We start from the raw sequence: 23709 nt of genomic DNA, 5'->3' as shown, positions 1-23709 counted from the left end.
GGATACAGGAGATGATGGTTGTTAAAGCAAAAGGCTACGTTCGCTCAGCAGCACAAAAACACAGGCGAGGAACTAAAATGTCCAAGTTGTTGTCCTAGGGAAAGAGCAAGTCTCCTGGAATCCCGTCCAGCCAACCCAATTCCCGGCTCCAGGAGCAAATGCTCGGATGACCCGGCTCCCTCCCTGACCCCAGCACCACTTACAGCAGCCCTGCCTCCTCACTGTGGCAGGGATTAGGGAACAGGGGACCCCCTGGTTTGTTTGAGGAACTTGAATGTTCTCTCACATCCTTCTCTGTGAGAATCTTCTGGCTGCCAGAGTCATTCCCACTTTGCTGGGGCCCTGAGATGTAATCGAGAGCAGAAGGGCCTCAGGGTCTCCAAACTGGAGAGGGAGGAAGGGCCCGAGGGGGACGGGTCGTGGAGGCCAGCGGGCACCAGAGGACAGTCAGCAGTGTACATGTCAGGCACTTTCCTCTCACAGAAAGGGCGAGATAAGGAGATTTAAGATGAGTCGTCTTAATGAAAGACTTCCAGGAGAGGGAGGCAGACGTTCAGTCTCCAAATGTAAAGTAAGCGCTTCCTTCGGGCGCCCCTGTGAAGGTGGACTTCATGGTAGGTGGGGTAAAGCCAGACAGTACGAGGCAGGTTTTGTTGGAGGGAAGACCTGAATTCTTTGCTGGGCTGATGCAGCTGTACATCTTATCCTCCTGCTCTGGTTGGCCTGAGGGGTTGCAGCTCGCTCACCTTGAGCAAATCCCTGGATTTCTGGAGCCTTGGTGTTGCCATCTGTAAAATGGGACTCCTGTCACAGCTGCTTGCACAGTGGTGAGTACTGAACTAGGAAATCTCCATCGACAGACCCAACACTGTACTCAGTCCCGTAGGAAGTACGGAGCCTATGCCTGTTAAAAGTGCCCGTGAGAATGTAGGTATACCTTCTATGGAAGGATTTGCTCTCTACAACTGTGCTATCCAAGATGATAGGCACTAGCCACATGTGGCCTCATACATTGAAATTAATGAAATAAGGTTCAGTTCCTTGGTTGCAATGGTTGCATTTCAAGAGTACAATGGCTAAATGGGAAAAGAATTTGCAAAAGAATAGATACATGTATATGTATAACTCAATCACTTTGCTGTACACCTGAAACTAACACAACATCGTAAATCAACTCTACTCCAATATAAAATAAAAATTAAAAACAAAGAGCTCAAAGGCTCACGTGCTTGGTGGCTATCATATTGGACAGTGCTGCCTAGGCTATCTCCGGCAGATGGGTCAGCTGAGTTGTCTCTCTTTATCAGAGTGGGGGCGCTGCACTGAGTGAGAGGGCAGTGTCACCTCGGATGAGCCTTGCTGCTGTGCCGGTGCTCAGGTTGCCCCGAGGGGCCCCCCAACTGCCAATGGCCCACCTGGCCCTTCTCCAGGTGGGCAGCCCCTCCTCCCCCAAGCTGCATTTGTGAGCCTGTTATCTGGAACCTGTCTCAGAGGCCTCTCCACACCCCCTGGAAGTTTCCCTTCTCTTGGTGCTCATAAGCCCCCTTCCTGAAGCAGAGATGAAGGGTAAAAATAAAGTATTCCTTTTAGGGCAGCTGTTAGATTGACGATGTAATGAATCATTTGCATTTATGTAAATTACATGATTATGTAAATTACAGTAACATTTCAATAAAAGAGACTGTCTGTCGGGTCTGCTGGAATTTGGAGAAAGAAGATGGGGAGGCCGGAGCTGCCATAGTCAGATGGGGGTGGGTCCTTGGTGTGAGAGAGAGAGCAGCAAGACGTCCATGAGGGTCTGCAGACTACCCATCGTGTAGATGCATGCAGGACATGCTCCGAAGGACCCAGGATGCTCTCAGAACCTGAACAGCGACACTTCTCTTGCAGAGAGAGAGAGACCCAAGTCATGGGGCGAGCTTCCTGGGCCACGTCAAGCTTCTCCAGGGCCTGATGCTTCACTGTAGAGAATGTCACCTGGGCTAAAGGGGGATGCCTGACGGGGTGGGGGAAGGGCGCTGAGAGACAAGCGCTGTACGCTTTTGCAATTAGAACTGCTTTAGATGAGAGCATGTTCTTAATTTCTTCCGCTCTCTCTTTAGTTATCTATTTATTTTTTCGCTCTCTCTTTAAAAAACAGCAACAACAAACAAACTAGAAAATAGCAGAGAGCAAAGGTCAGGTAAATCCCAGACATCAACGTGAACTGAGTCCCTCGTCTCTAAGTTAACCGTTTGAAGCTCTGTTGGTTTCAGATCATCCGTGCTGTGTTTCTGCTTTTTGGCCTGGCCCTCTGCATCAGCTTCCATGTCAGCTGTTTCAGAATCCAGGTAGTAACGACCCCATCAGCACTCCCTGGACCAGGGGCCCTAAGCCTCCCTGGAGACGTGGTCTTTCCTGCTCGGGGCTCCGTGTGGGCAGATGTATTTAGAAGTGGCCTCTGGTCCCATTTAGTCTGGACTTGCCCTCCAGGTGAATGAGCTCTTCATTGTGGCACCTCAGGGGACTGCCTTCTGAACATTTCAGAGCCATAAAAAGGGGGAGAGGGTAAAAAAACCCTAATAGTTAAAATAAATTATTCAGATAATTATTGGTAATTATTTGTGGGTAGGAGGAGAGTTCTAAATACAGGACTTTTCAGTGCCCATTGCAGAGTCCGATGGAGAAGCTTTGTGTTATACAAGGAAAACCCAAAGAAAAGTGATGCTGTTACCATGACATTAGGGAAAACATAGAAAGAGGAGACTGGGAAACCTTGACAAAAAGATATGGCGTGTGGAACAGCAGCCTGGGGCTGGCGCATGGAAGAGATCTGTGGACACGGAGGAACCTCCTTTGCTAAGTTCTGCTCTTCGGGTATTAGGCTGTTTTGCTCCTCAGGCTGGTTTTAAGTCTCATGTGAAAATGACCCCAAGAACGAACGGCCCTCAGAAATCCAGACAACCAAGCTGCCACGGTGCTTCCCCTTTCAAGACGATCCTTGCCTGCAGCAGATGAACATCTGAGGAAATGGTGTCCAACTGTATTTGAGGTTGAGTTTCTCCAAGCGCAGTGGGTGCCACTGGCATCAGAATCACGGGGGAAGATCCTGGTTGAAGTGAAGCTTCCTGGGTCCAACCCCAGGACCTACCGAATTAAAACCTCTGGTTTGCATGTTTCCAGGAGGCATGCTGAGCGTTTCCTGCGCTGCTGAATTTGGAGGAACACCACTTAAAGTAAAAAGAACCAAGACCAAACCCTGAGGACCCAGACGTTCTCTTTTCCATTACTTCCTAACAGTGGAGAAAGGTAATTTTTCTCAAGATCATAAAAATCTAGCCTTGACGTCAGGTCGGTAAATACACAGTCCAATCTCTAGGTCCCAGCAAAGAATCACTTGCTTTTGACTCTGTTGCCATCGGAGGGAACACAGAGCTGCTGGCATCCCGTGAGCAGCTGAGTCAGCTCTGATTCATCCTCAGCAGGTGATTGCTTTGCCCAAAGACCCCGCTCGGGTGAGTGTCGCCCACAGCCTGAGGATGCAAAACCGCTTTGTTTCTTCTCACGTCATTAGCGACAATTACATTTGTTCTATCTTGAACACGTCCAGATAAATGTGACAGAAGACAGGTTATTTCACACATGGTCCAGGAGGTGTCTATGTGAGAACAGAGTGAAGCCGATGCCGGCAAATCTGCCAATAGGCGTGGACGTTGCTGAGTCCGCGCTCCCAGGGGGTCTTGTTTTTTTTTTCCTCTGGTATAAATTTATTTATTTATTTATTTTTGCCTGTGTCAGGTCTTCGTTGCTGCGTGCGGGCTTTCTCTCTAGTTGCGGTGTGCGGGCTTCTCATTGCAGTGGCTTCTCTTGTTGCAGAGCACAGGCTCTAGGTGCAGGGACTTCAGTAGTTGTGGCTCTTGGGCTCAGTTGCTCCACGGCATGTGGGATCTTCCTGGACCAGGGCTCAAACCCGTGTCCCCTGCACTGGCAGGCGGATTCTTAACCACTGCACCACCAGGGAAGTCCCTCCCAGGGGGTCTTGGACTGTGCTGTTCTGGCTCATCGCCTTGTCTCTAGGAGGGCGGACATCTCCTTCTGGAATTCAGTAAAATGGAGAACTGCGTTCATTGACACCATCCACTAACACGTCTCTTGAAAAATGTAATTTTCAGAAACCATCCTAAAATATCCTGACAGCAGAAGAGCCGAGTGCATGTGAGCTGTATGGGATCGGGCGTCACAGGACAAAGATCCTGCAGAGCGTGTCTGAGCAGTCTGGGCTGGGTGAACAGAGGCTTCTAGATCTGGGGGTGATCGTACCTCTTCCACAGGTACAAGAACACAGAGCTCATGGGTGTCCTTAAGTCTGCTGACTGGGAATTCAACAGACACACTGTGTTTTCAGTCCAACGTGGGCGTCAGAGCACTTCTGCCCCTTGGGGCTGGTCTCAACCCTCCTGATCGTCAGTCGCCCCTGAATGAGGGCACTGTGGTTGTAAACCCAAGCTCTTCACTTGGAGCTGCTGTTGACTTAACTAACCCACCTGATTCCTTGGGGAAAGTCTTGTATTAAACATCACTTTTGACTTATTTGTATAGAGCTTTATAATTAAGTCTAATTTATTTATTTATTTATTTATTTATTTATTTATTTATTTTTGACTGTGTTGGGTCTTCGTTTCTGTGCGAGGGCTTTCTCCAGTTGCGGCAAGCGGGGGCCACTCTTCATCGCGGTGCGCGGGCCTCTCACTGTCGCGGCCTCTCCCATTGTGGAGCACAGGCTCCAGACGCGCAGGCTCAGTAGTTGTGGCTCACAGGCCCAGCTGCTCCGCGGCATGTGGGATCTTCCCGGACCGGGGCACGAACCCGTGTCCCCTGCGTTGGCAGGCCGATTCTTAACCACTGCGCCACCAGGGAAGCCCTTAAATCTAATCTATAATTAAATTAATTATTTTTAATTAAACAATATACAGGTAAGTGCTTTGTAAACAGGTAAGTAAATCCTTCAGAGGATCTATTTCCGTTCTGTGCTTAAGAAAACTAAGACCTGGAGACACCGATTTCTCCAAGGTCATTAGAGCTAGTGAGAAGGGGACCCGAATTAGGAGCCAGGTCTCCCGATTCCCATGTGTTGTTCTGATTTGCTGCCCTTCTCCTGGACGGCTCGGCTTGCCAAGCTAAGGGATTTGGGTTTGTCCCCACAGGACCTGGAGCCACTGATCATATAAACACAGGACTGGCATTTGCAGGTGTTCTTGGTCGAGACACCGTTTGGACAGCTCTGAGGACTGAGCAGGGACGGGGGAGTAGAGGGGGAGGGGGAGGGCAGCTGTGATGCTATTCGTTACATTAATCTGCGATGAGCTTCATCAGTTCAGGGCAGAGATGCAAAAAGCCTCAAGGAAAACGGGCTACGGGGGACACACTGGGGAGACTTTTACAGAGTGAAAATCCACGGGACAATGAAGCCAAATGCGTATGTTGGGAGTTGGGGGGAAGGTCAGTTTAATATCATTCCCAGGCTGGGTAGCTAGGGTAGGAACGGGGGCTGAAATAAAGGAGGAGGGTCCAGTCTTGGGGAAAGCATCCTAAGTGTAGAGACACATTGGGTCTGGGGCATGAAGGTGTCTAGTAGAGAGTTGCTTACTCACTGCTAGGGACACAGTGTGGGCGTGTCTGCGTGAAGGCGGTAATGGCAACGGGTACTGTGGGACGGGCAGGGTGTGTCCTGGGACAGTGCACAGAGTAAGGGGGAGAAGGAAGGTCCACACCCAGGGATGCTGAAGGGAGTTACAGAGGAGCCCATGAGGAAAGTGAGTGCAAAGCGTCGGGGGAAATCGTAGGAAAACAGCAGGGGATTCTCATGGAGCTGGGGGACCAGGGCCAACAGCTCCCGTTCTGAGCACCGGACCATCAGGCTGGGGTTCTGAGTGATCAAAGGAGCCGCCTCCACGCACCTGCTCCACTTGGAGGAGCCACGCGTCACCCCGAGCTGAGAAGGAGGATTGGGAGATAAGAGGCCAGGGATCCAGGCGAGGTGCCCATCACACACTTACCACGATGAGCGCGACCACGGACAGCGTGTAGTAAATGGAGTCCCTCAGCAGGCACCAGGAGGACAGAGCCACAACCTGGAGGAAAAGGGGAAAGGAGGTGAGCAACAGGACGTCGGCTGTGTGAGGGAGACAGCCTGGCTCCCGGCGCTGTGGCCAGTGATGACCCAGACACACAACCTAGCATTTCTGTCTCTGTCCTGGAGACCCAGGCCGTCTGCCAGTTCATAGGAATTTACTGAAGTCTTTAGGCATAATAGTCTGGGTCTCCTGAAAATCGGATGCCAAGATGGGGTTGAACCTGCAAGGACTTCATTAGGGGGAGATGCCCAGGAGAGAAGACCAGGAGTAGGCCGGGGAACCGGGAGGGCCGCCCAGCCATGACTGGGGTCTGACCCCCAGAGGAGAGGGAAAGCTGGGTAGACGGACAATCTGAGGAAGGTTCTGCACAGCTGAGCCAAAGTGCCATGTCTCCCAGGAGCCCGCCTGTCTCAGCATCCCTAACCCACGCGGACCGGAGGAGCTACCTGACCCTGTGTCCTTGTCAACACTCTACCCAGGGCTGGGCAGGTGCCACCCTTCAGAAGAGGCGCGGACAGCTGATTTGCAGTCTCCCCCCCACTCCCCGTGCCCTCTTCTCTCATCATGCCTGGCCTTGTGGGCACTGGACCCCTGGCTTAATCAGAATTTTTAAAAGATTGATTTGCGTATTGATCTGGAGAAAACATTATCTTAGCAGTGGTGAGATGTCCCTTTAAAGATGTGGTGACTCTGCTGAGACCAGTGGACACCTTGCTGGAGGATAAGCAGGCTTGGCCTCCTGTGTGCAGACTTCCTGCAGGAGAAGGAGGCCCCTGGTGCAGAAGGAGGGGTGGGGCCCCGCTGGGCATTGTGGGAGGAGGGGCTGCGGGGAGGGGTGGGGGGAGGAGAGAGGGGGAGGGGCCCAGGTTAAGATCCCTGCTCTGGAGGAAGAGTCATTTCTCCTCTGCAAGTCCTTCAAAGTCTCTTTTGGAGCGAAAGCTGGTATTTTTCCTCTGCTCTGCAGAGTAGGTCCATTTTTGCAGACTCTCCCAAAGGAGCCTGGGAGAGTCCCAGTGCCCTGTCGGAGTTGCTTCCTGGGCTGTCACTCACAGGCCCTCCCACCTCCCTAGAAAAGTGTCAGCCATCCCAGGGCCACAGGACACTTCTAGCTGCCTTTGCCCTTGGCCTCATAAGCGGAAAAGGACACAGAAAATGCCACCTCTCAGCTGGGACGATGACAGGCACACGGTGCACCAAAGACAACAGGAAAAGGGATTCCAGGGACAAGGCCGCCTTTGGCGCCTCTTCCCTCCCCTACTGCTGTGTGCGGCTATGAAGAAAAGATCAGGCAAAGTCAAACCAGAGAGGCCTTTCTGGATTCAAATAACATGAAAGATATGACTTAAATAGAACCATAAATGAATAATGAGGCCAGCTTCTTTTCATTAACGCATTCTTCCACTGCTGTAGGGACACTGAGGTATTTTCTGTTGCTCATTTTGCCTTATTTGGATGGGTATTTGCAGATCTAAGTTACAGATGACAGGGTTGTCAAGAAAAGAACTTGTGCCACGAGAATCACTTTAGAACAAACTTTACCCTTTTATCATCTCTCCTTGGACCGTATACTCTTAGAACCTGTGACCATCACTGACCGTCTACGGAACAGAACGAATTGGACTAGACTGTTCATTTTCCATCAGGTCATAAAACGTGGCAAATATTTTAAAATTTATTAGAGTTAGGCTAATGGACTTAAAACATGTGGCAAATATCAATTCTGAATTTTCTTAAAAAATCACTTGGGCTTTTAATTAAAGATGGCAGATTGAACACATACCACAGTACCTTTGCTCCTTCTTGTTGCACTATAACAGGATAACAGCAAAAGGACTGTTTTTTTTTTTTTTAACAAGACATAAACCTGGGAGGAAAGGAGACTAGAAGAGCTGATCAGAGCCACGAAATGTTGGAGGCTGAAAGCAGAAGAACAATTGGTCATTCAGCTGGCAGTGGGCCAAGCTCTAGAAGTGACGGTAAAGGTGGCCTGAAAACGGGATGACCGTGAGACTGTTTAAGAATTCAATCCCAAACCTCCTCCCTCTCTTCAAGCAGACCAGTGACTGCACAGCCCTCACCTTATCAGAAACAGGAGACCTGGCATTTAAAGAAGAGAAGTTCCAGAAAAAGGAGGAGAGGAAATAATCAAATAAATAATTAAAATTTCCCAGAAGCTAAGGATGTGCATTTTCCAGCACAAAGGACAAAACGATGCACACCAATGCACGTCACTGTGAATTTTCAAAATACCAGGACCAAAAAATGGTCCTAGAAACTACCAAAGAGAGAAAAACAGGAATATATACAAAGGATCAAAACTAGAATGACATTTTATTTCTCAACCAAAGCACTGGAAGCTAGACGACAACGGAGGAACGCCTTCAAGATTAGAAAGGAAAATGATTTCAACCTGGAATTCTACGCTCAACCAAATTGTTCATTAAGAGTGACAGAAGACTAAAAATAAAAGTTTAATTATCTTGGAAAAAATGTAATTCCTACGTATCTTTTCCCAGAAAGCTACTGGAGGATGTGCTTCACTAAAATCAGGGAGTAAAACAATTGTTACAGAGAATTATGTTACAATAAACCATTCAACCAAACAATAAAAATCTATCATAATAAGTGAAGAAGATTTCCAGAATGGTGGTGAAGGAAGATTCCAAAATGATGGTAAAAGGAGATTCCAAGATGAAACTTTTGCAGCAGGTCAGAAGACTCAGGCGAAATGATGCCAGAAGGACAAAACTGATGGAAAATCTTATGATTTTGAACCCACGGAAAGGAGACTGGAGATCTGTGGGAACAGAGCATAGATGCCTCAGCAAACGAACAACAACAAAAAAGACAGTTCTAAACCATGGGGAAAACACAGAGTTGTGCAGGAAAGGAAGATGAATCATTACCCATTACTGGCTCAGCTATAAACAGTGGTCACATAGTCATAATAAGCACAGCATAAACTACTGTCTAAGCAAATTTATGGTGTAATTGTTTGGGGAGGACAGAGGGCTGGGCAGTCAGGGTGGGCAGGGCTGAAAGAGACCTTAACCTTCCTCTTCCACACTACTGTGAAGCCATGGAGCATTCTGGAAACTGAAAAGTCAAGTAACTGCCATAGAAGCACGTTATTTGGAGACACTGAGCAAATGTCAGGAACAACCAAACTAGCGGAAAGTAGCTGCTTCTGAAGGGTGGGACAGGAAGGTGGCTGTCTTTCATAATAAGCCTTCTGGAAGTGGTTGCCTCTTTAAGCTCTGTGCGTATAACTTTAATGAAAATAAAAACTAAAATAAGAAAGTATAATACAAGTTATCCACTTAGATTTACTCCTGCAAGAAATGCACCTCACGCTGAGCCTAGATGTCAAATCTGCATGGATAGTGATCTATTTTATCTCTTTATAAATAGAATAGTTTTCAATGTATAGACTATCTCCAAATTTCAGCTCCAGATTCAGAGCCTACATTTACCAAAACCAATTTTTTAAAAATTTATTTATTTATTAAAAAAATTTTAAATTGAAGTATAGTTGCTTTATAGTGTTTCAGGTGTACAGCAAAGTGATTCAGTTATATATATATATATATATACACATACATATATATATATACACACACACACACACACACGTATATATTCTTTTTCAGATTCTTTTTCATTACAGGTTATTGCAAGGGATTGAATATAGTTCCCTGTGTTATAAGCAGGTCCTTGTTGTTTATTTTATATATAGTAGTGTGTATCTGTTAATCCCAAATTCCTAACTCATCCCTCCCCTCACTTTCCCCTTTGGTAACCATAAGTTTGTTTTCTATGTCTGTGACTCTATTTATGCAAAACCAATTTTTTCTACAGAAGCAATGAAGTGGAGGACAAATAAGGAGGCCAATTAGGGAATAATTTTTCTCCACACTCTAGAAGGAATTAAAGCATCGTTGATTCTGCAGTATCTATAGTGAAAGCTGTGACCATGACCTCATGTCCACCTCTACCTTCCTTTTCTGTGACCACTACTCACCACAGTAGTGAAGATTTACCTGACACTTCCTGCAAACAAGAGGACTGGAAGGGTTATTTCATTCAATCCTGCAGCAACCCAAAAAGGTGGGCAGTGTCAGCGTCATTGGCCAGCAATCTGGACCTGACCAAGGTGAAGCCTTGACCGTGGTCGTACAACTACCAGTGGGGTGGGGGCTTGGATCTGAACCCAGAAGCCTGGGTCTCATGGCCCTGACCCGACACTCTATGCTACAACGCGTAAACAGAGGCGGGGTAAAAGCAGATACCCATTTGTGACACCTCCCACGGAGATAGTTTTTTCTCCATGACATTAAGCCATTAGGCAGGTGCGTTAGAGATGGCAGCCAAAGGAGGGAAGAGTTGGAGGTGAGAGACCAAAAAGCAGCGACCACAGCTCAATATAAAAATATACTGCTCTAAAGAGACTCAGGGCAAGTAATCAAGGCAGAAGGAGTGACCACAGTGACTATAGACAGGGATACAGATTGGGTATGGACATATTCCAGGAGGAAGAGAGTCAGTTAGAAAACTGGGAAACTACTCCATTTAGCTAGTCTTTTTTTTTAAAAAAAAACACCAATACAGTTCATTGTTTGCTGATGGAATATTTTACTTTTCCACAGATGTGGATACACTGATGCTTGGGTCTAAGCCACTCTCTTTGCTTCTTGGTGAAGGGGCTTTTATCTCGAGCAAGAGGCCAGCAACCATCTGACTCATTCGTTGGCAGGGAGGGATCTGTCAGCACCCTTGCATCAACATGGGAGGGAGGCTCTTTGGCATCTGTTGGCAGGCGTCACCCAACCCAGAGCCGGGGAGATGGTGATGAGAAGACAGTGCTTCCTGAGCACTTTGCAAAGTGAACAGGGGTCCTGGGAGAGAACCAACGGTGAGTAATGCTGCCCTTGACCTCATTAATCAATAATACAGATGGCACAGATTATAAGAGGCCATCCGCCGGCAGACTCCTCCATAAATTAAAGCCAGAGGCTCTGTTTTCCCCTATAGCTCTAGGAATCCCTCCCAGCTGGAATTTCATCTTGATATTTCTTTTCTATTTCTGGAGTGCATCACTCTTTTTCTATTGAATATGCAGCTTCAGTTTCCTTCTTATAATTTCATTTAGCTTCAGAGTGGCATGAGGCAAAAAGAAAAAAAAAAAAAAATCCACACTTCCAAAACAGAGGAAAATACCTTCTCCTTTATTCAAATGTTGAGTGATAATCTGGAATTCTGACCCCTTCCAGGAGGTTAAAATTAATTATTCATGATAAAACTATATATTTTCTGTATATGGATTTGTATTGCAAATCTATATACAGCTATTGATATATATGGTAATATACACACATACATATGGATAGATAGCATATATAATATGATTTAATATTTATGATTTTCCTTGATGGAGAATGGAATTTGACATTGCGGACACATTTTAAAAGGAACAAATACCCTCAACTTGTGAGCACTTTGCCTTTTTAAAAAGCCATTGAAGCAGTCAGAACACCATAATAGTTACATGACATAAAACATAAAACTGCTATCGTTTCAGAGAAATGTTATTTCACACAAATTTCATGGAAAAGGGATTTGAAAATCATAACATGAGTTTTGTTCCAAGCTTTTGAGCTGACACAGTTCCTACAGCCAATTCTTATCTCAGGAAAGACAGCCATGCGATGTGGAACAGAGATGGGGGCTCTGGGGTGTCCCCCACATGGTATGAGGGTGACCAGTGGTGCTAGGGGTCAGAGCAGGTGAGAGAGAGGTCTTGGCGCTACCGTCTGTTCCTTATTCAAGTACACTTTCAAAACGCTTCGATCCTGGGAAAAGTCACCGAAATACAAATGGCTCCTGCTTTCTGGAAATTTATTGCTGAGAATGGACAGTAATAGGTCGTGATAATTGGGATTGACATATATACACTAATATGTATAAAACTGATAACTAATAAGAACCTGCCGTATAAAAAAATAAATAAAATAAATTTTTAAAAAATTGGTTGTGTAAAAAGACAATAATAAGCTTTTGCAAAATACAGTGAATGTCCTCTTATTAATCTTTGCAAACAGGAACAGAAAATGAATTCATATTTTAAATTTTATTTTTTCCAAGAAAACCTACTCTGAGCTCTAGTTTTACTTAAGGAAGACAAATGACAAGTAAACAAGCTGCTACTGGAGATACATTTAAATAAAAACAAGGCCACATCAGGACCGTGCAGGCATATAGTAGTCTCCCGAATGCTCTTCATTGATCAAGCTGAACAATAACCACAGATGCTCTAATGACCTGAAGTGCCTGGGATGCAGAAGTGCCTTCTCAATCATTCAAAACATTAGGTGCAGGAGTTTTCACATTGGATGTAAGTGTTGCCTGCTAGGCCTTCAAAACTTGGTAGCTCGGACTGTTCTCACACACATCAGAATTAAGGTGGGTCAGTTCCATCTTAGGGGAGGACTGCACCGGCTGTGCTCCTGAAGCCCTTTGCCTAGTCACCTAGGACCAGGTGTGGGGTCTGCACTCACTGCCAGGTATTGCTGTGCCAACCCTAGGGACCAGCACTAGGTACAAGTTTGCTGAATAAAAGTAGGGCATTTAGGGTAATTTCATGTAAGTGGACGTGCTAGCTTGGATTTACCCAGAAGCAGAGCCTGAGGCAAGGATTCGAGTGCATACGGTTTATTTGGGAGGTGATTCTAGGAAACGCTGTTGGGGGAAGTGAGGCAGGTAATGAAAAGAAGGTAATAAGCAAGTCATGGCAGCAGGAGACTGGGGCACGATCCTGGTGGGGTGCTCTGGGGGACCCTGGAGAACATGCCTCTCTCCTGTCTCATCCAATGGGAGAGGGAGTTGGGGTATTTACCCACCTACTCCCACCAGTCATTGCTTCAGGGCTGCACCTCGAGTGTTGATTCCCTGGCCAAGGAGGGCCCTCAGACAGAGAAACGCAGGTTCTGGCAGGGGGAAGTCAGGCCAGTGGGAACTGAAACGGTAAGGGCGAGGGTCATGGGTGGGGCACCAGCAGTGTCTGCTTTAACCCTAAACATGGATTTACATAATAATACAATAATCAGAGTAAGCATTCCTACACACACACACACACACACACACACACAGAGTTCTGTAAGCCTAAAAATACTACTCGTATATATACCACATCTTTATCCATTCATGTGCCAGTGGATACTTAGGTTGCTTCCATGTCTTGGCTATTGTAAATAGTGCTGCAGTGAACACTGGGGTGCATGTATCTTTTCAAATTATAGTTTTCTTCAGATATATGCCCAGGAGTGGTATTACTCAGCCATAAAAAAAGAATGAAATAATGCCATTTGCAGCAACATGGATGGACCTATAGATTATCATACAAAGTGAAGTAAGTTAGACAGAGAAAGACAAACATCATATGATATTGCTCATATGTGGAATCTAAAAAGATGATACAAATGAACTTACTTATAAAACAGAAACAGACCCACAGACATAGAAAACAAACTTACGGTTACCAAAGGGGAAAGGGGGGAAGGGATAAATTAGGAGTTTGGGATTAACATACACACACTACTATATATAAAATAGATAACCAACCAACCTACTGTATAGCACAGGGAACTATACTCAATATTTTGTAATAACCTACAAAGGAAAAGAATCTGAAAAAGAATAAATATATACATATGTACAACTGAATCACTTTGCTGTACACCTGAAACTAACACAACATTGTAAATCAACTACACTTCAGTGAAAAAAAGAAACCCAATCCCATTTACATAAGGTTCTAAAGCAGAGCATATTAACTGTGCTGTTTTAAGTCTGGAATAGTGTTCCCCTGTGGCCGTGGGTAGAGTCTGAAAGGGCACGAGGGGCTCCTGGAGGCCAGGACTGTTCTCTTTCTTGATCAGGTCCTGGTGACTGGGGTGTGCTCAGTTGTGAAAAGTCATTGAGTTTTACTTATGATGTACTTCTGTGTACTTCTGTGCACTTTTCTGAATCTACGTGGTACTTCAATAAAAATCTTATTCAAACAAAACAAAAATGCAATTACAAGGTTAGTTGTTAACGTGAATTTTACGTATTTATTTTAACAGTAATTACTCCATCACACTTGGAGTTGGCTTATTAGTAAAGTTGCCAGAAAAAATACAGGACACCCAGTTGAATTTGAATTTCAAGTAAACGATAACTAACTTAAAAGTATGATCTCAAATATCACCTGGAAGAATATACTGAAAATATATTTGTTGCTTATCTGAAAATTGAAATTTAACTGGATGCCCTGTATTATGTGAAATCTGGTAACCCTATGTATTAGATTTTGGGCATTGGTTAAGATAACTATTTTGACTTTCTTTGGATAAGCACAAAATTGGAAGTTTAGTGATTTTGGAATAAATATTCTTAAGATGAAGGGAAAGCTGAACCTCTTCTACATTGTCTACTTATGCTGGATATTGACTGCTGTTTTATTCTGGCCATTTGGCTTGCTCAGAGTTTTTTTTCTCCCCCCCTTTGTTTCTTGTTAATTGCAATAATTGCCCACATGTACATTACAATATTGGGGGAGATTTCTACCACACCAAGACTTTTGCCTTCTCTTGAAAAAAGCCTGAAGACCTGGCAACGGGGGGTTATTCTCGTGCCACCGTGGAGCTGTCAGCGGAGCCCTTTTTAGGTGGATGTGTATCCTTCAGCCCTCACTGTCCCCCCCCCCCCTTCCCTCTATGTCCCTCAGCTGCAAAGGCAGGAGTCAGCCGCCATATACTCTTTCCTTTCTGCTACTAATGTCCTCAGACCTGACCCCTTCACTCATTTATTCTGTATACCTGGGCCCTGCCAGGACAGGCATTTGTGATCCCTAATCTAGAAGAATTATTTTAATTAGCCTTGACAATGCTGAACACACCAGCGGCCATTTCTTTACAACCAACGCTGTGCTCAGGGTTCTAAACATTCTGTGCTACGTGTTCCTTTGCACTCACTGGACCCCTTTTCAGAACTGTGTATTAAAAGGCAAAAAATAAATAACAAAGAACTATAAAGAAACCGATTCACTGAAATCCAGTTATCAAAACATTGAGAACTGAAGATATCGTAATACATGTCTCTCTATTAACAAGAGCCAGTAAACTTCCTTATTGTAAGAAATCAGTTGTTTAAGTGTAGTGATCAGTGGGAAGGGTCTGGAGTACCTGCAGTAACTGTAACATAGCATGAAAACAGCTTATGTGTCTATTGGAGACACAATCCCAGCTCATGCTACCATGGTCTGTTCCTCATGAATAACGAAGTGAAATGTTAAATAGAAGTGGTCAGCAAAAAGAAAGATGTATTTTTTCTCATCCAAGTTCACAGGCCCCTTAATCTAGTTTTTGGCGACAGAAGCCCTGAGGTTCTGCTCTTTCTCAGTCCCTGGCTTTTCAACATTTAATTAGTTGTCCCTCCACTAGAAGGGGGACGGGAGGTAAGGTGGCCCTCTGTCCATCCTGGCTGCGCTGATGAGAACTTAGGGGGAGGGGGTTGAAGCTAACAGCAAAAACACTGTTTGGGGCTGTCTGTGGATTTCCATTATGTGTGCTTTCTGTTTCATCTGTTATCACAGAGAGGAACTTGGCTACATTTACAGTTTTCCTGGAAGAATTAACGTGGCTCCTACAACATGCAATCTTTTATCTCAGCCCAGTGAGTGCCGAGTGGAAGTCGTTCCGCTGAGGACTGAGAAGATGCTCCCTCCACAGCTTAGTGCCGTCTCCGCTAGTTACCCAAGCGTGGTCGAGACAGCCTGTTAGGACTGCAGCTCTCAGGCCCCACTCTAGACCCGCTGCACCCGAATCTGCCTCTTAACAAGACCGCCGGGGGGCCCACATGTGCGTTATGGTGTGAGAAGCGCTGGCTTAGGGGATGGAGAATTTTGGAGTCTGAGTCACACCTGTGACCTTGAAGTATAAACAGCAAGAGACTGGGGCCCGCGGCCCTCACCCTGGGGTGGGGGGTCTGGACAGGATGCAGTGGGCATGGGTCGCCACTTAGGGTCTTTGCGCCAGAGAGCCACTGGGTGTGCCTGAGTTGCAGGTGCAAACTAGAAACACCGCTTGTATGGGGTTTCCTACTTCATCAATTTCTAGCACCAACACCGCTTAAGATGCTGGGGGAAACCACCCCTTGGTACAAACCAGGCCAGAACATTCCTGCTCCCTCCCAAGATCTCGTACTCGACCGATTGAAAGACGATATAAACAAGTCCAAATCAGTGGTGCTGAATTTATTTTTAAATTTATACCATTTGGGTTAGTAGCCAGATACACATAGGAGGCAAATATTTCCTCATTTTATCAATTATGAAGCCTAAAAGGACAATGTCAAGCTTGAGGGATCATTTCACTGTCCCAATCTGTAACACAGTCTTGTGGGACTAGGGTCTCCAAAATGGGGTGGGGCTTCTCTGCCTTTGAAGTGCTGATAGAAAAGGAAGTTAGTACATATCATGTGAGTTCAGAAATCAGACAGCTAAGACCGTGTATTTGAGTTGAAGCTTCTGGAAGGAAGAACCTGCCTAAAAGTACATTATTACATTAGCATTTGGTGTTTACATTACCACATGATGTTTTCCATGCTGTCAGAAAACTGGTAATGTAAGCATAAGGGGAAGATGCTCCATTTCCTTCTACTCTCTCGGGAAATTAAAATGCTGGCAGGGTAAGAGAGTGTCATGGACATATATACACTACCAAATGTAAAATAGATAACTAGTGGGAAGCAGCCGCACAGCACAGGGAGATCAGCTCGGTGCTTTGTGACCACCTAGAGGGGTGGGATGGGGAGGGTGGGAGGGAGGGAGATGCAAGAGGGAAGAGAAATGGGAACATATTGTATATGTATAACTGATTCACTTTGTTATAAAGCAGAAGCTAACACACTATTGTAAGGCAATTATACTTCAATAAAGATGTTTAAAAAAAATAAAAAAATAAAAAAAAGAAAAAAAAAAAGAAAATAAAGGGTTACTAAGTGAAAAAAAAAAAAAAAAAATGCTGGAGGCAAAGGGGATGGAAAGACAGGAGAGACAGCTACTTTCCAGTCCACAGGCTTGGATATGGATCTGGAAGGGTCTGTTTCATACCTGAAAGGATCCACATTTCTCTGGCTTCATCAAGTTACAGAGGAGAGGAAATGTGGATCGTGTACTTTAAAACGAAGCTTTCTACCTACTGTTTGACAAGGGTTGGAGCTTGCGTCATATCAGGAGCTCATCTGACCTATCCTGTGTCCAAACGAAACGTGGGAGCGCCAGGTTGGAAAGGAAGCACTTGTCCCCTCTCAGGTGTGGACGCAGGGTCACACTCTGATCTTGGGGGTGTGCAGTGATATTTTCACACCAAGAAATACTGGTTGCTGCATCTGTGTGGCTCATCCGGCCCCAGTCGATCCATCAGGCAATTTATTTTAGGTACTTTCTGTGACTCAGGGTAGGGAGAACAGGAGGCCCATGAATCAATTCTGCAGCCACGGCAAACTGAACACAAGAAGGTTTCTTTAATGGGTGCTTGGAAGATAACTTCCCCCTGCCTGCATTAGAGATCTTGAGGATTAAAATACGGTAACATCAAAACACATCTAGACTTGATCTGCCTTAAGCAGTGAAGCAGAGGCTCAGGCAGCCAGTAAAACCTGCCAGCTGACAAAAGCCCCTTCCCAACAGAGCGGACTAGTTTTTAGCCAATATCACGGGGAGAGGGGTTATCTAAGTATTTATGTTAATTTCACTTTGCAAATGACCTTGTAAATGGAGAGCAGTGAGTGCCTTAGCTGTTCCCAGGATCAGAACTGTAATCAAATGCGGTGTGGAAAGTAAAGCAGTAAGGATACGGTGCTTGTCCTGTTTGGAGGAAGCGGAGACGTGGGGTGGGCTGGGGTGGGCTGGGGTGGGCGTGGGACCTCACCCTTCCATCTGTGCCTCCTCTCCGTGCCCCAGACTCTTCCCAGCACACGGCCTGTGCTCACATCCTCACTTCACTCTCCACCTGGAATGACCCTTGTTACCCACACCAGCCCCTCAGCAGTGTGCAAGGATCCACGCAAAAATGTCTGAGAAGACCCTAAGATTCCGGGGTGAGAGGAAGGTCGTCCATGGAGGCATTAGGAACAAAGAGTGGCTTTACCTGGAGCGCCCTGTCTCGTTCCCAGGAAAGAAAAAGCCTCTCTGAACGATTTGGGGCCTTCAGGGACCCGGTATTGGGCTGTTTCCCAGGAGGTCATGGCCCGCGATGAAGCCCCTTCCTTAACAGCCAACGTTTAAAAGTTGGTTCTTATGCGCCAAACGCTGCACCAAGCACTTTACCTGCCTTTTTCCTTCCAATCTTTTACTCTTGACATTTTACAGATGAGTCAACCAAGGCTAAGCAAGGTTACATAATCTGCCCAAGGGTCAGAGTTTGAAAGTGACTGAGCCACACCTTGAACCAGGTCTGAATACCTGTGGACCCCACACAGTTACCCCTTTGCCAGGGATTATTCAACTTAGCTGATCATAAGAATGACCTGGGTCTGTTTGATAATAGAGTCCTGGGCCCACCCCAGGCCTTCTGAATCAGACTCTCAACTGTGGCTGCACAGTGGAATCACCTGGAAGCTTTAGGAAACACTCATGCCTGGGTCCCACCCCCCGGGATGCTGAGTTAGCTGCGCCAGGCTCTGGCTGGGCCACTGGGATTTTTCAAAGCTTCCCAGGTGATTCCTAACATCCAGCAGGGGCTGAGACCACTGCCCCATCCTGCTACCACCTGTTAGGCTGCAGGATGTCCAGATAATCAGAAATGAGAAACTACCAGGCATCCCCTGTCCCACACAACGCAGAAGGAAACCCCACCTATGTGTATGAGATTTTGAGAAATAACAATAGATTTTACCTATTCCTTATGAATATTTCAGAGCCCACACACTAGCAGTGTTGCCATCCATCAGTCTGCTTATAAAGTAGATCTGTTTTAATATCTCTGTTAGATTTAGAATAAAAATTTACTTTGAGAGTCACATCAGGATAAAACAAGAAGTGTGGAATTGCTGGGTGTCACTTATAGCTGGAAAGACTCAAAGGCGGCGGGCTGGAATCATCGGAAGTTTTGTCACTGGCGGGGCTTGTGGCTGATGTTGGCTGTCAACTGGGTTCCCAGCTAGGGCTACTGGCCTAACCTATCAATGGTCTCTCCCTGTGGCTGGGGATTCCTCACAGTGTGGCAGCCTCGGGGCAGTTAGACCACTTAAATGAGGGCTCTGGGCTCCAAATGTAAGTGTCCCAAGAGAACAGGCAGAAGCTGCATAGCCTCTTATGAGCTGGTCTCAAAGGTCACATAGCTTCACTTTTACTAAGTCACAAGACTGATAAAGTCTAATCATTGTCTGGAGCCTTAAAGTTGGATAGAAGTATTAGCAAGAAAGTTTTAATATAGTTCCCTTCAAATGAAACAAATACTTAATAAAATGTTTATTTAAACAAATTTTTTTTGATGTGAACCAATTTTAAAGTCTTTATTGAATTTGTTACTATACTGCTTCTGTTTCACGTTTCATTTTGGTTTTTTGGTCCTGAGGCATGTGGGATCTTAGCTCCCTGAGCAGGGATCAAACCCACACCCCCTGCAGTGGAAGGCAAAGTCTTAACCACTGGACCGCCAGGGAAGTCCCAAAATGTTTAAATCAAATTTCCTAAGGGTGCATTTGGTTGCCTAAGTCATGCACATTTATACAAAGTACTTTCAATCTTGGGAGACAGAAGGGTCATACACTGTTTTCATAAACTTCTTCCTATTTCTATCTGATTTGCAATTAATAATCCACTGAAATTTGTAGGTCTTGTGTAAGATAAACTTTCAAATATAAAAGTGATGATTATGGTTTAAAAAAATCAAGCAGTACAACTGACTGTGCGTGAAAATAAAAATCTTCTGCCTGCCCTTGCCCTTCACCCCCGTCTCACTCCCCAGAGGTAACCATTCTAAACATTTCTGCTTTGGGTTATCTTAGGTGTCACAAAACTAATACCAACTAATTTGCTTCTACCTCTATATATTGGTTTCTATTGACCTCTCACTATGAAACACGAGAAAAGCAGTAGGGCAGATGGTGAAGACCAGGACCCCTGGCCAGAGTCTCTGAGCTCAAATCCCAGCTCCCACACTTCCAGGCATACGACTGTGGGCAAGCTGTTATGTCTGTGCCTCAGCTTTACCATCTTCAAAATGGGGCTAATAACAGCATCCCCCTCCACGGTTATTATGAGGATCAAATGCATTGATCTATGTAACAGGTTTAGAACTCTGATTAAAGCCTACGTAATAAGAGACAGCTACTCTTGGTGTTTCTCTTCTCCTTTGTTCCTCCTCCTCCTCTCCTGTATACTTGAGTTAGTTCTTCTCGGGGTTATCTTAATGACTTTATCTCCATATTAAGAAAATTAAATTGCACAAAAAAATTAGATAAGTACTTAAGGGTCTACAAGGAAAAACAGTTTCCTCACCCCTCCTTCTTGCCAGCAGTGTACACTTTTAATTATTTTCATTTTTAGTTGTTTTGTTCTTATTTCCTAATGACAAATAAAAGGATCATAATAGCTCTTTCTAGATTTATCCATTTTAGACATCTATTGAATCCCACTATGAAAAGTAAAGATTAACTTATTTATATCTTTCCTTACATCCCCTTATTCTCTTAATATTTGAAATGCATATTATTATTATTTGCACTAATATCTCTCTGAAGGTTTTTTCCTCTATTTCACATTCCATTAGCTTTTGGAAGTACTTCTTCATTCCATATTAGGTAGAGCAAGAGCGTTCACATCCCCCCCTTCAGCCACCTCCTCATCCCACCTTCTACTTTCTAAACTTCTCTCAGGTATAACTCGATTTTGACGTTGTCAACGTTAAAAACATTTACATTCTAGTCTATCACCATCTTTTAGTTGTCTATGTTTTATCTAAAGGTTGAGTCTAAATGTAGAAAAACAGTAAATAGCAGTCACATTATTACTACTAGTAAGTGAATATTCCCACTCAAATAGTGTGCTCAGAACGTAATCTTTTCTTGTGGGTCAATGCCATGACCCACTTGCCATTCCAAAGATAATGTTCTTTAGTCAAGATAAAGGAGAATCTATTACCTTAAACATCATTCTTAAAAAACAACTATTCCATATTTTAAGTTTGCACTATATATTCACAGTACATTTCTTGCATAGATTTTTGTCTTGGAGTTGGAAACTATATTTCTTTCCTTGCTGGGAGACTCAACATGTGCCTTCTTCCCCATATTACCAGCATGTGAAGACACTTACATTTTTTTTTATATGACTTGCAATTAATTCCATTCATCTTCTTGGAGACCTTAGAACCCTCTTTCTTTGAAAATCTGGAGCATTTCCTTTTTAGACTTGCTTGCTCAGCTGGCTTTTTAGGATTTCTTTTCATTGGACTTCTGTGTTAATTTTGCCAACTTCTTTTTTAGATTTTACCCTTATTTTGCTGGAGCACATTCTTAAGCAGCTTCCTAAAAAAGGTTAAGTGAGAGGTAAAATTCTGAAGCTTTTGCTAGAAAATATTTTTATTTTATCTCCCATTTGATTGTTTGTTTAGCTAACTATAGAATTTTCAGTCCAAACTCATTATCTTTCCTAACATTCAAAGTATAGTTCTGTTGTCTTCTGGCATTCAGTGTTGCCAATTGAAGTCTGAAGTTAGTCCAATTCCATTCCTTTGTACATGACCTATTTCCTTTCTGAAAATTTTAGGATCTTTGGCTGGATGTTTAAACATTTCATGCAGATGTTGCTAAGTACAAGTTTACTTTCATTCTTTGTGTCTGCCACTGTGTCAGCTCTTTCAATATGTGGATGTATGTTTTCCTTCTGTTGAGAGGAAATTTCTTACTATTGTATATTTGTTGACTTCCTCTCCTCCAATTTCTGCTCTCTCTTCGTCTAGAACTCCAGTTAGATTTCATACTGGAGCCCCCAGATTGATCTTCCATGTTTCTTAATTTTTCTATCATATTTCCCATCACTTTTTCTTCCTACTCTGAATGATTCCTGTGTCTCTCAAGTCTGTTCTGGTCAGCAGTATATCAATTTTATTATTTTAGTCCTTTTCATATTCTTAACATTTGGGAATCACATTGAAATTTTTAAAAACAAGGGGGGAGGGATAAATTAGGAGTTTGGGATTAGTAGATACAAACTACTATATGTAAAATAGATAAACAACAAGGTCCTTCTGTATAGCACAGGGAATTATATTCAATGTCTTGTGATAAACCATAATGTAAAAGAAAAAAAAGTGCAAAATCTTAAAAAAAGGTTTTAAAAACAATTTCTTTTTACCTTTTTATTGATTGCCTAACCCCACACCTTTTAAATACCAGCCTGTTCTGGTTTTATGGCTTCAATATCCTTGTGAAACTCGTGAGGATACAAATTACATTTTTTAAAGTTCATTTCTGTCACCTGAATTATCTTTAGTTTCTTGGTGGACAGCTGTTCTGTTTGTCCAGTTTGATCCTTCCTTTGGGAAAGATCCTCAAATGCCTGATGGTCTTTGGAGGCTTGATCATACATATGAACTAACAGCCGAGTCATATAACAACTAGCCTGAGTCTTCTTTGCAGGTGAATGGGTCTACTTCTCCCAGGTCCTCTAAATGGGAGAGCTGATTGCTAGCTCTGTGAAGGTACATAGGGTGTGCAGGTAGGCAAGCTTCCCTTTAGGGTTTGTGGTCAGTGTTGTAGGGCCCCAAAGAGGGGATGTAATACCTGAGTGTGTTTACCTGACTACTTACTTGATGAGTCTTCTGTAATTCTGGACATGGTACAGGTGCAGTGTTAGCTCAGACTTGGCGTTCTCAGTCACAAACTCCTGTAGCAGAAGTCACAAGCCTCCCTAGACAGATCTTCCCCTGCTTTAAAGACCATTTTTCTGGTTCTGCCTTGGGAAAGCCAGAAGTCAGTTGATGGAGATGGGAAAGGGCCAACTGATTCACTTGTTTTAGGGTTAGGGTGGTTTTCAAACATGGTCACAAGTTCTTGGACACGCCTCTCATCAGGAGTTGGAGCTCTACGACCCCTCCTTGTGAATCCAGGTGGGCTTGTGGCTTTCTGACCAACAGAGTACAACGGAAGTGGATAGGTCACAAGAGGCCATAGAGTGTCTGCTTTATTTTCAGAGCCCTGAGCTGCCGGGAAAGTCATCTGAGGCCCTGGAGCTGCCATGGTGTGAGGAGGCCCCAGCCACGTGGCGGGGGGGTGGGCACAGGCAGGTGCTCCAGGTGACGGTTCCAGCTGAGCCCAGCCTCAAGTCACCCCGTCCAGGAATCTTCCAGATGATCCCAGCCATTCAGGTCACCTCCAGCCAGTACAGCATTTCCAGTGACACTGCATATCCCTAGTATTTCCAGTGTTCCCCTAGACACTGTGGAACGGAGACAAGCCATCCCTCCTGGGATCTGTCCAAGTTCCCGGAGCACAGACTTACTGAGAATTAAATGGTTGTTATTTCACACTACTAATTTGGGTGGCTAGTTAC

The 23709-nt window shown here is 44.7% G+C and overlaps 1 protein-coding gene across 1 annotated transcript in view; it reads right to left on the bottom strand.

Moving 5' to 3' along the window:
- SLC24A3 (solute carrier family 24 member 3) overlaps nt 1–23709 on the bottom strand; it is a 473993-nt gene that overhangs the window by 53299 nt on the left and 396985 nt on the right. Inside the window, exon 7 of the mRNA XM_057530157.1 lies at nt 6036–6110. Within this exon, the coding sequence (XP_057386140.1) occupies nt 6036–6110 (75 nt within the window). The remainder of the gene's footprint in view (nt 1–6035; nt 6111–23709) is intronic.

The sequence above is a fragment of the Balaenoptera acutorostrata genome, chromosome 15 (genome assembly GCF_949987535.1).
Source record: "Balaenoptera acutorostrata chromosome 15, mBalAcu1.1, whole genome shotgun sequence".
Lineage (NCBI taxonomy): Eukaryota > Metazoa > Chordata > Mammalia > Artiodactyla > Balaenopteridae > Balaenoptera > Balaenoptera acutorostrata.
The sequence above is the reverse complement of the archived record's forward strand: the minus strand, read 5'-3'. Positions and strand labels throughout refer to the sequence as shown.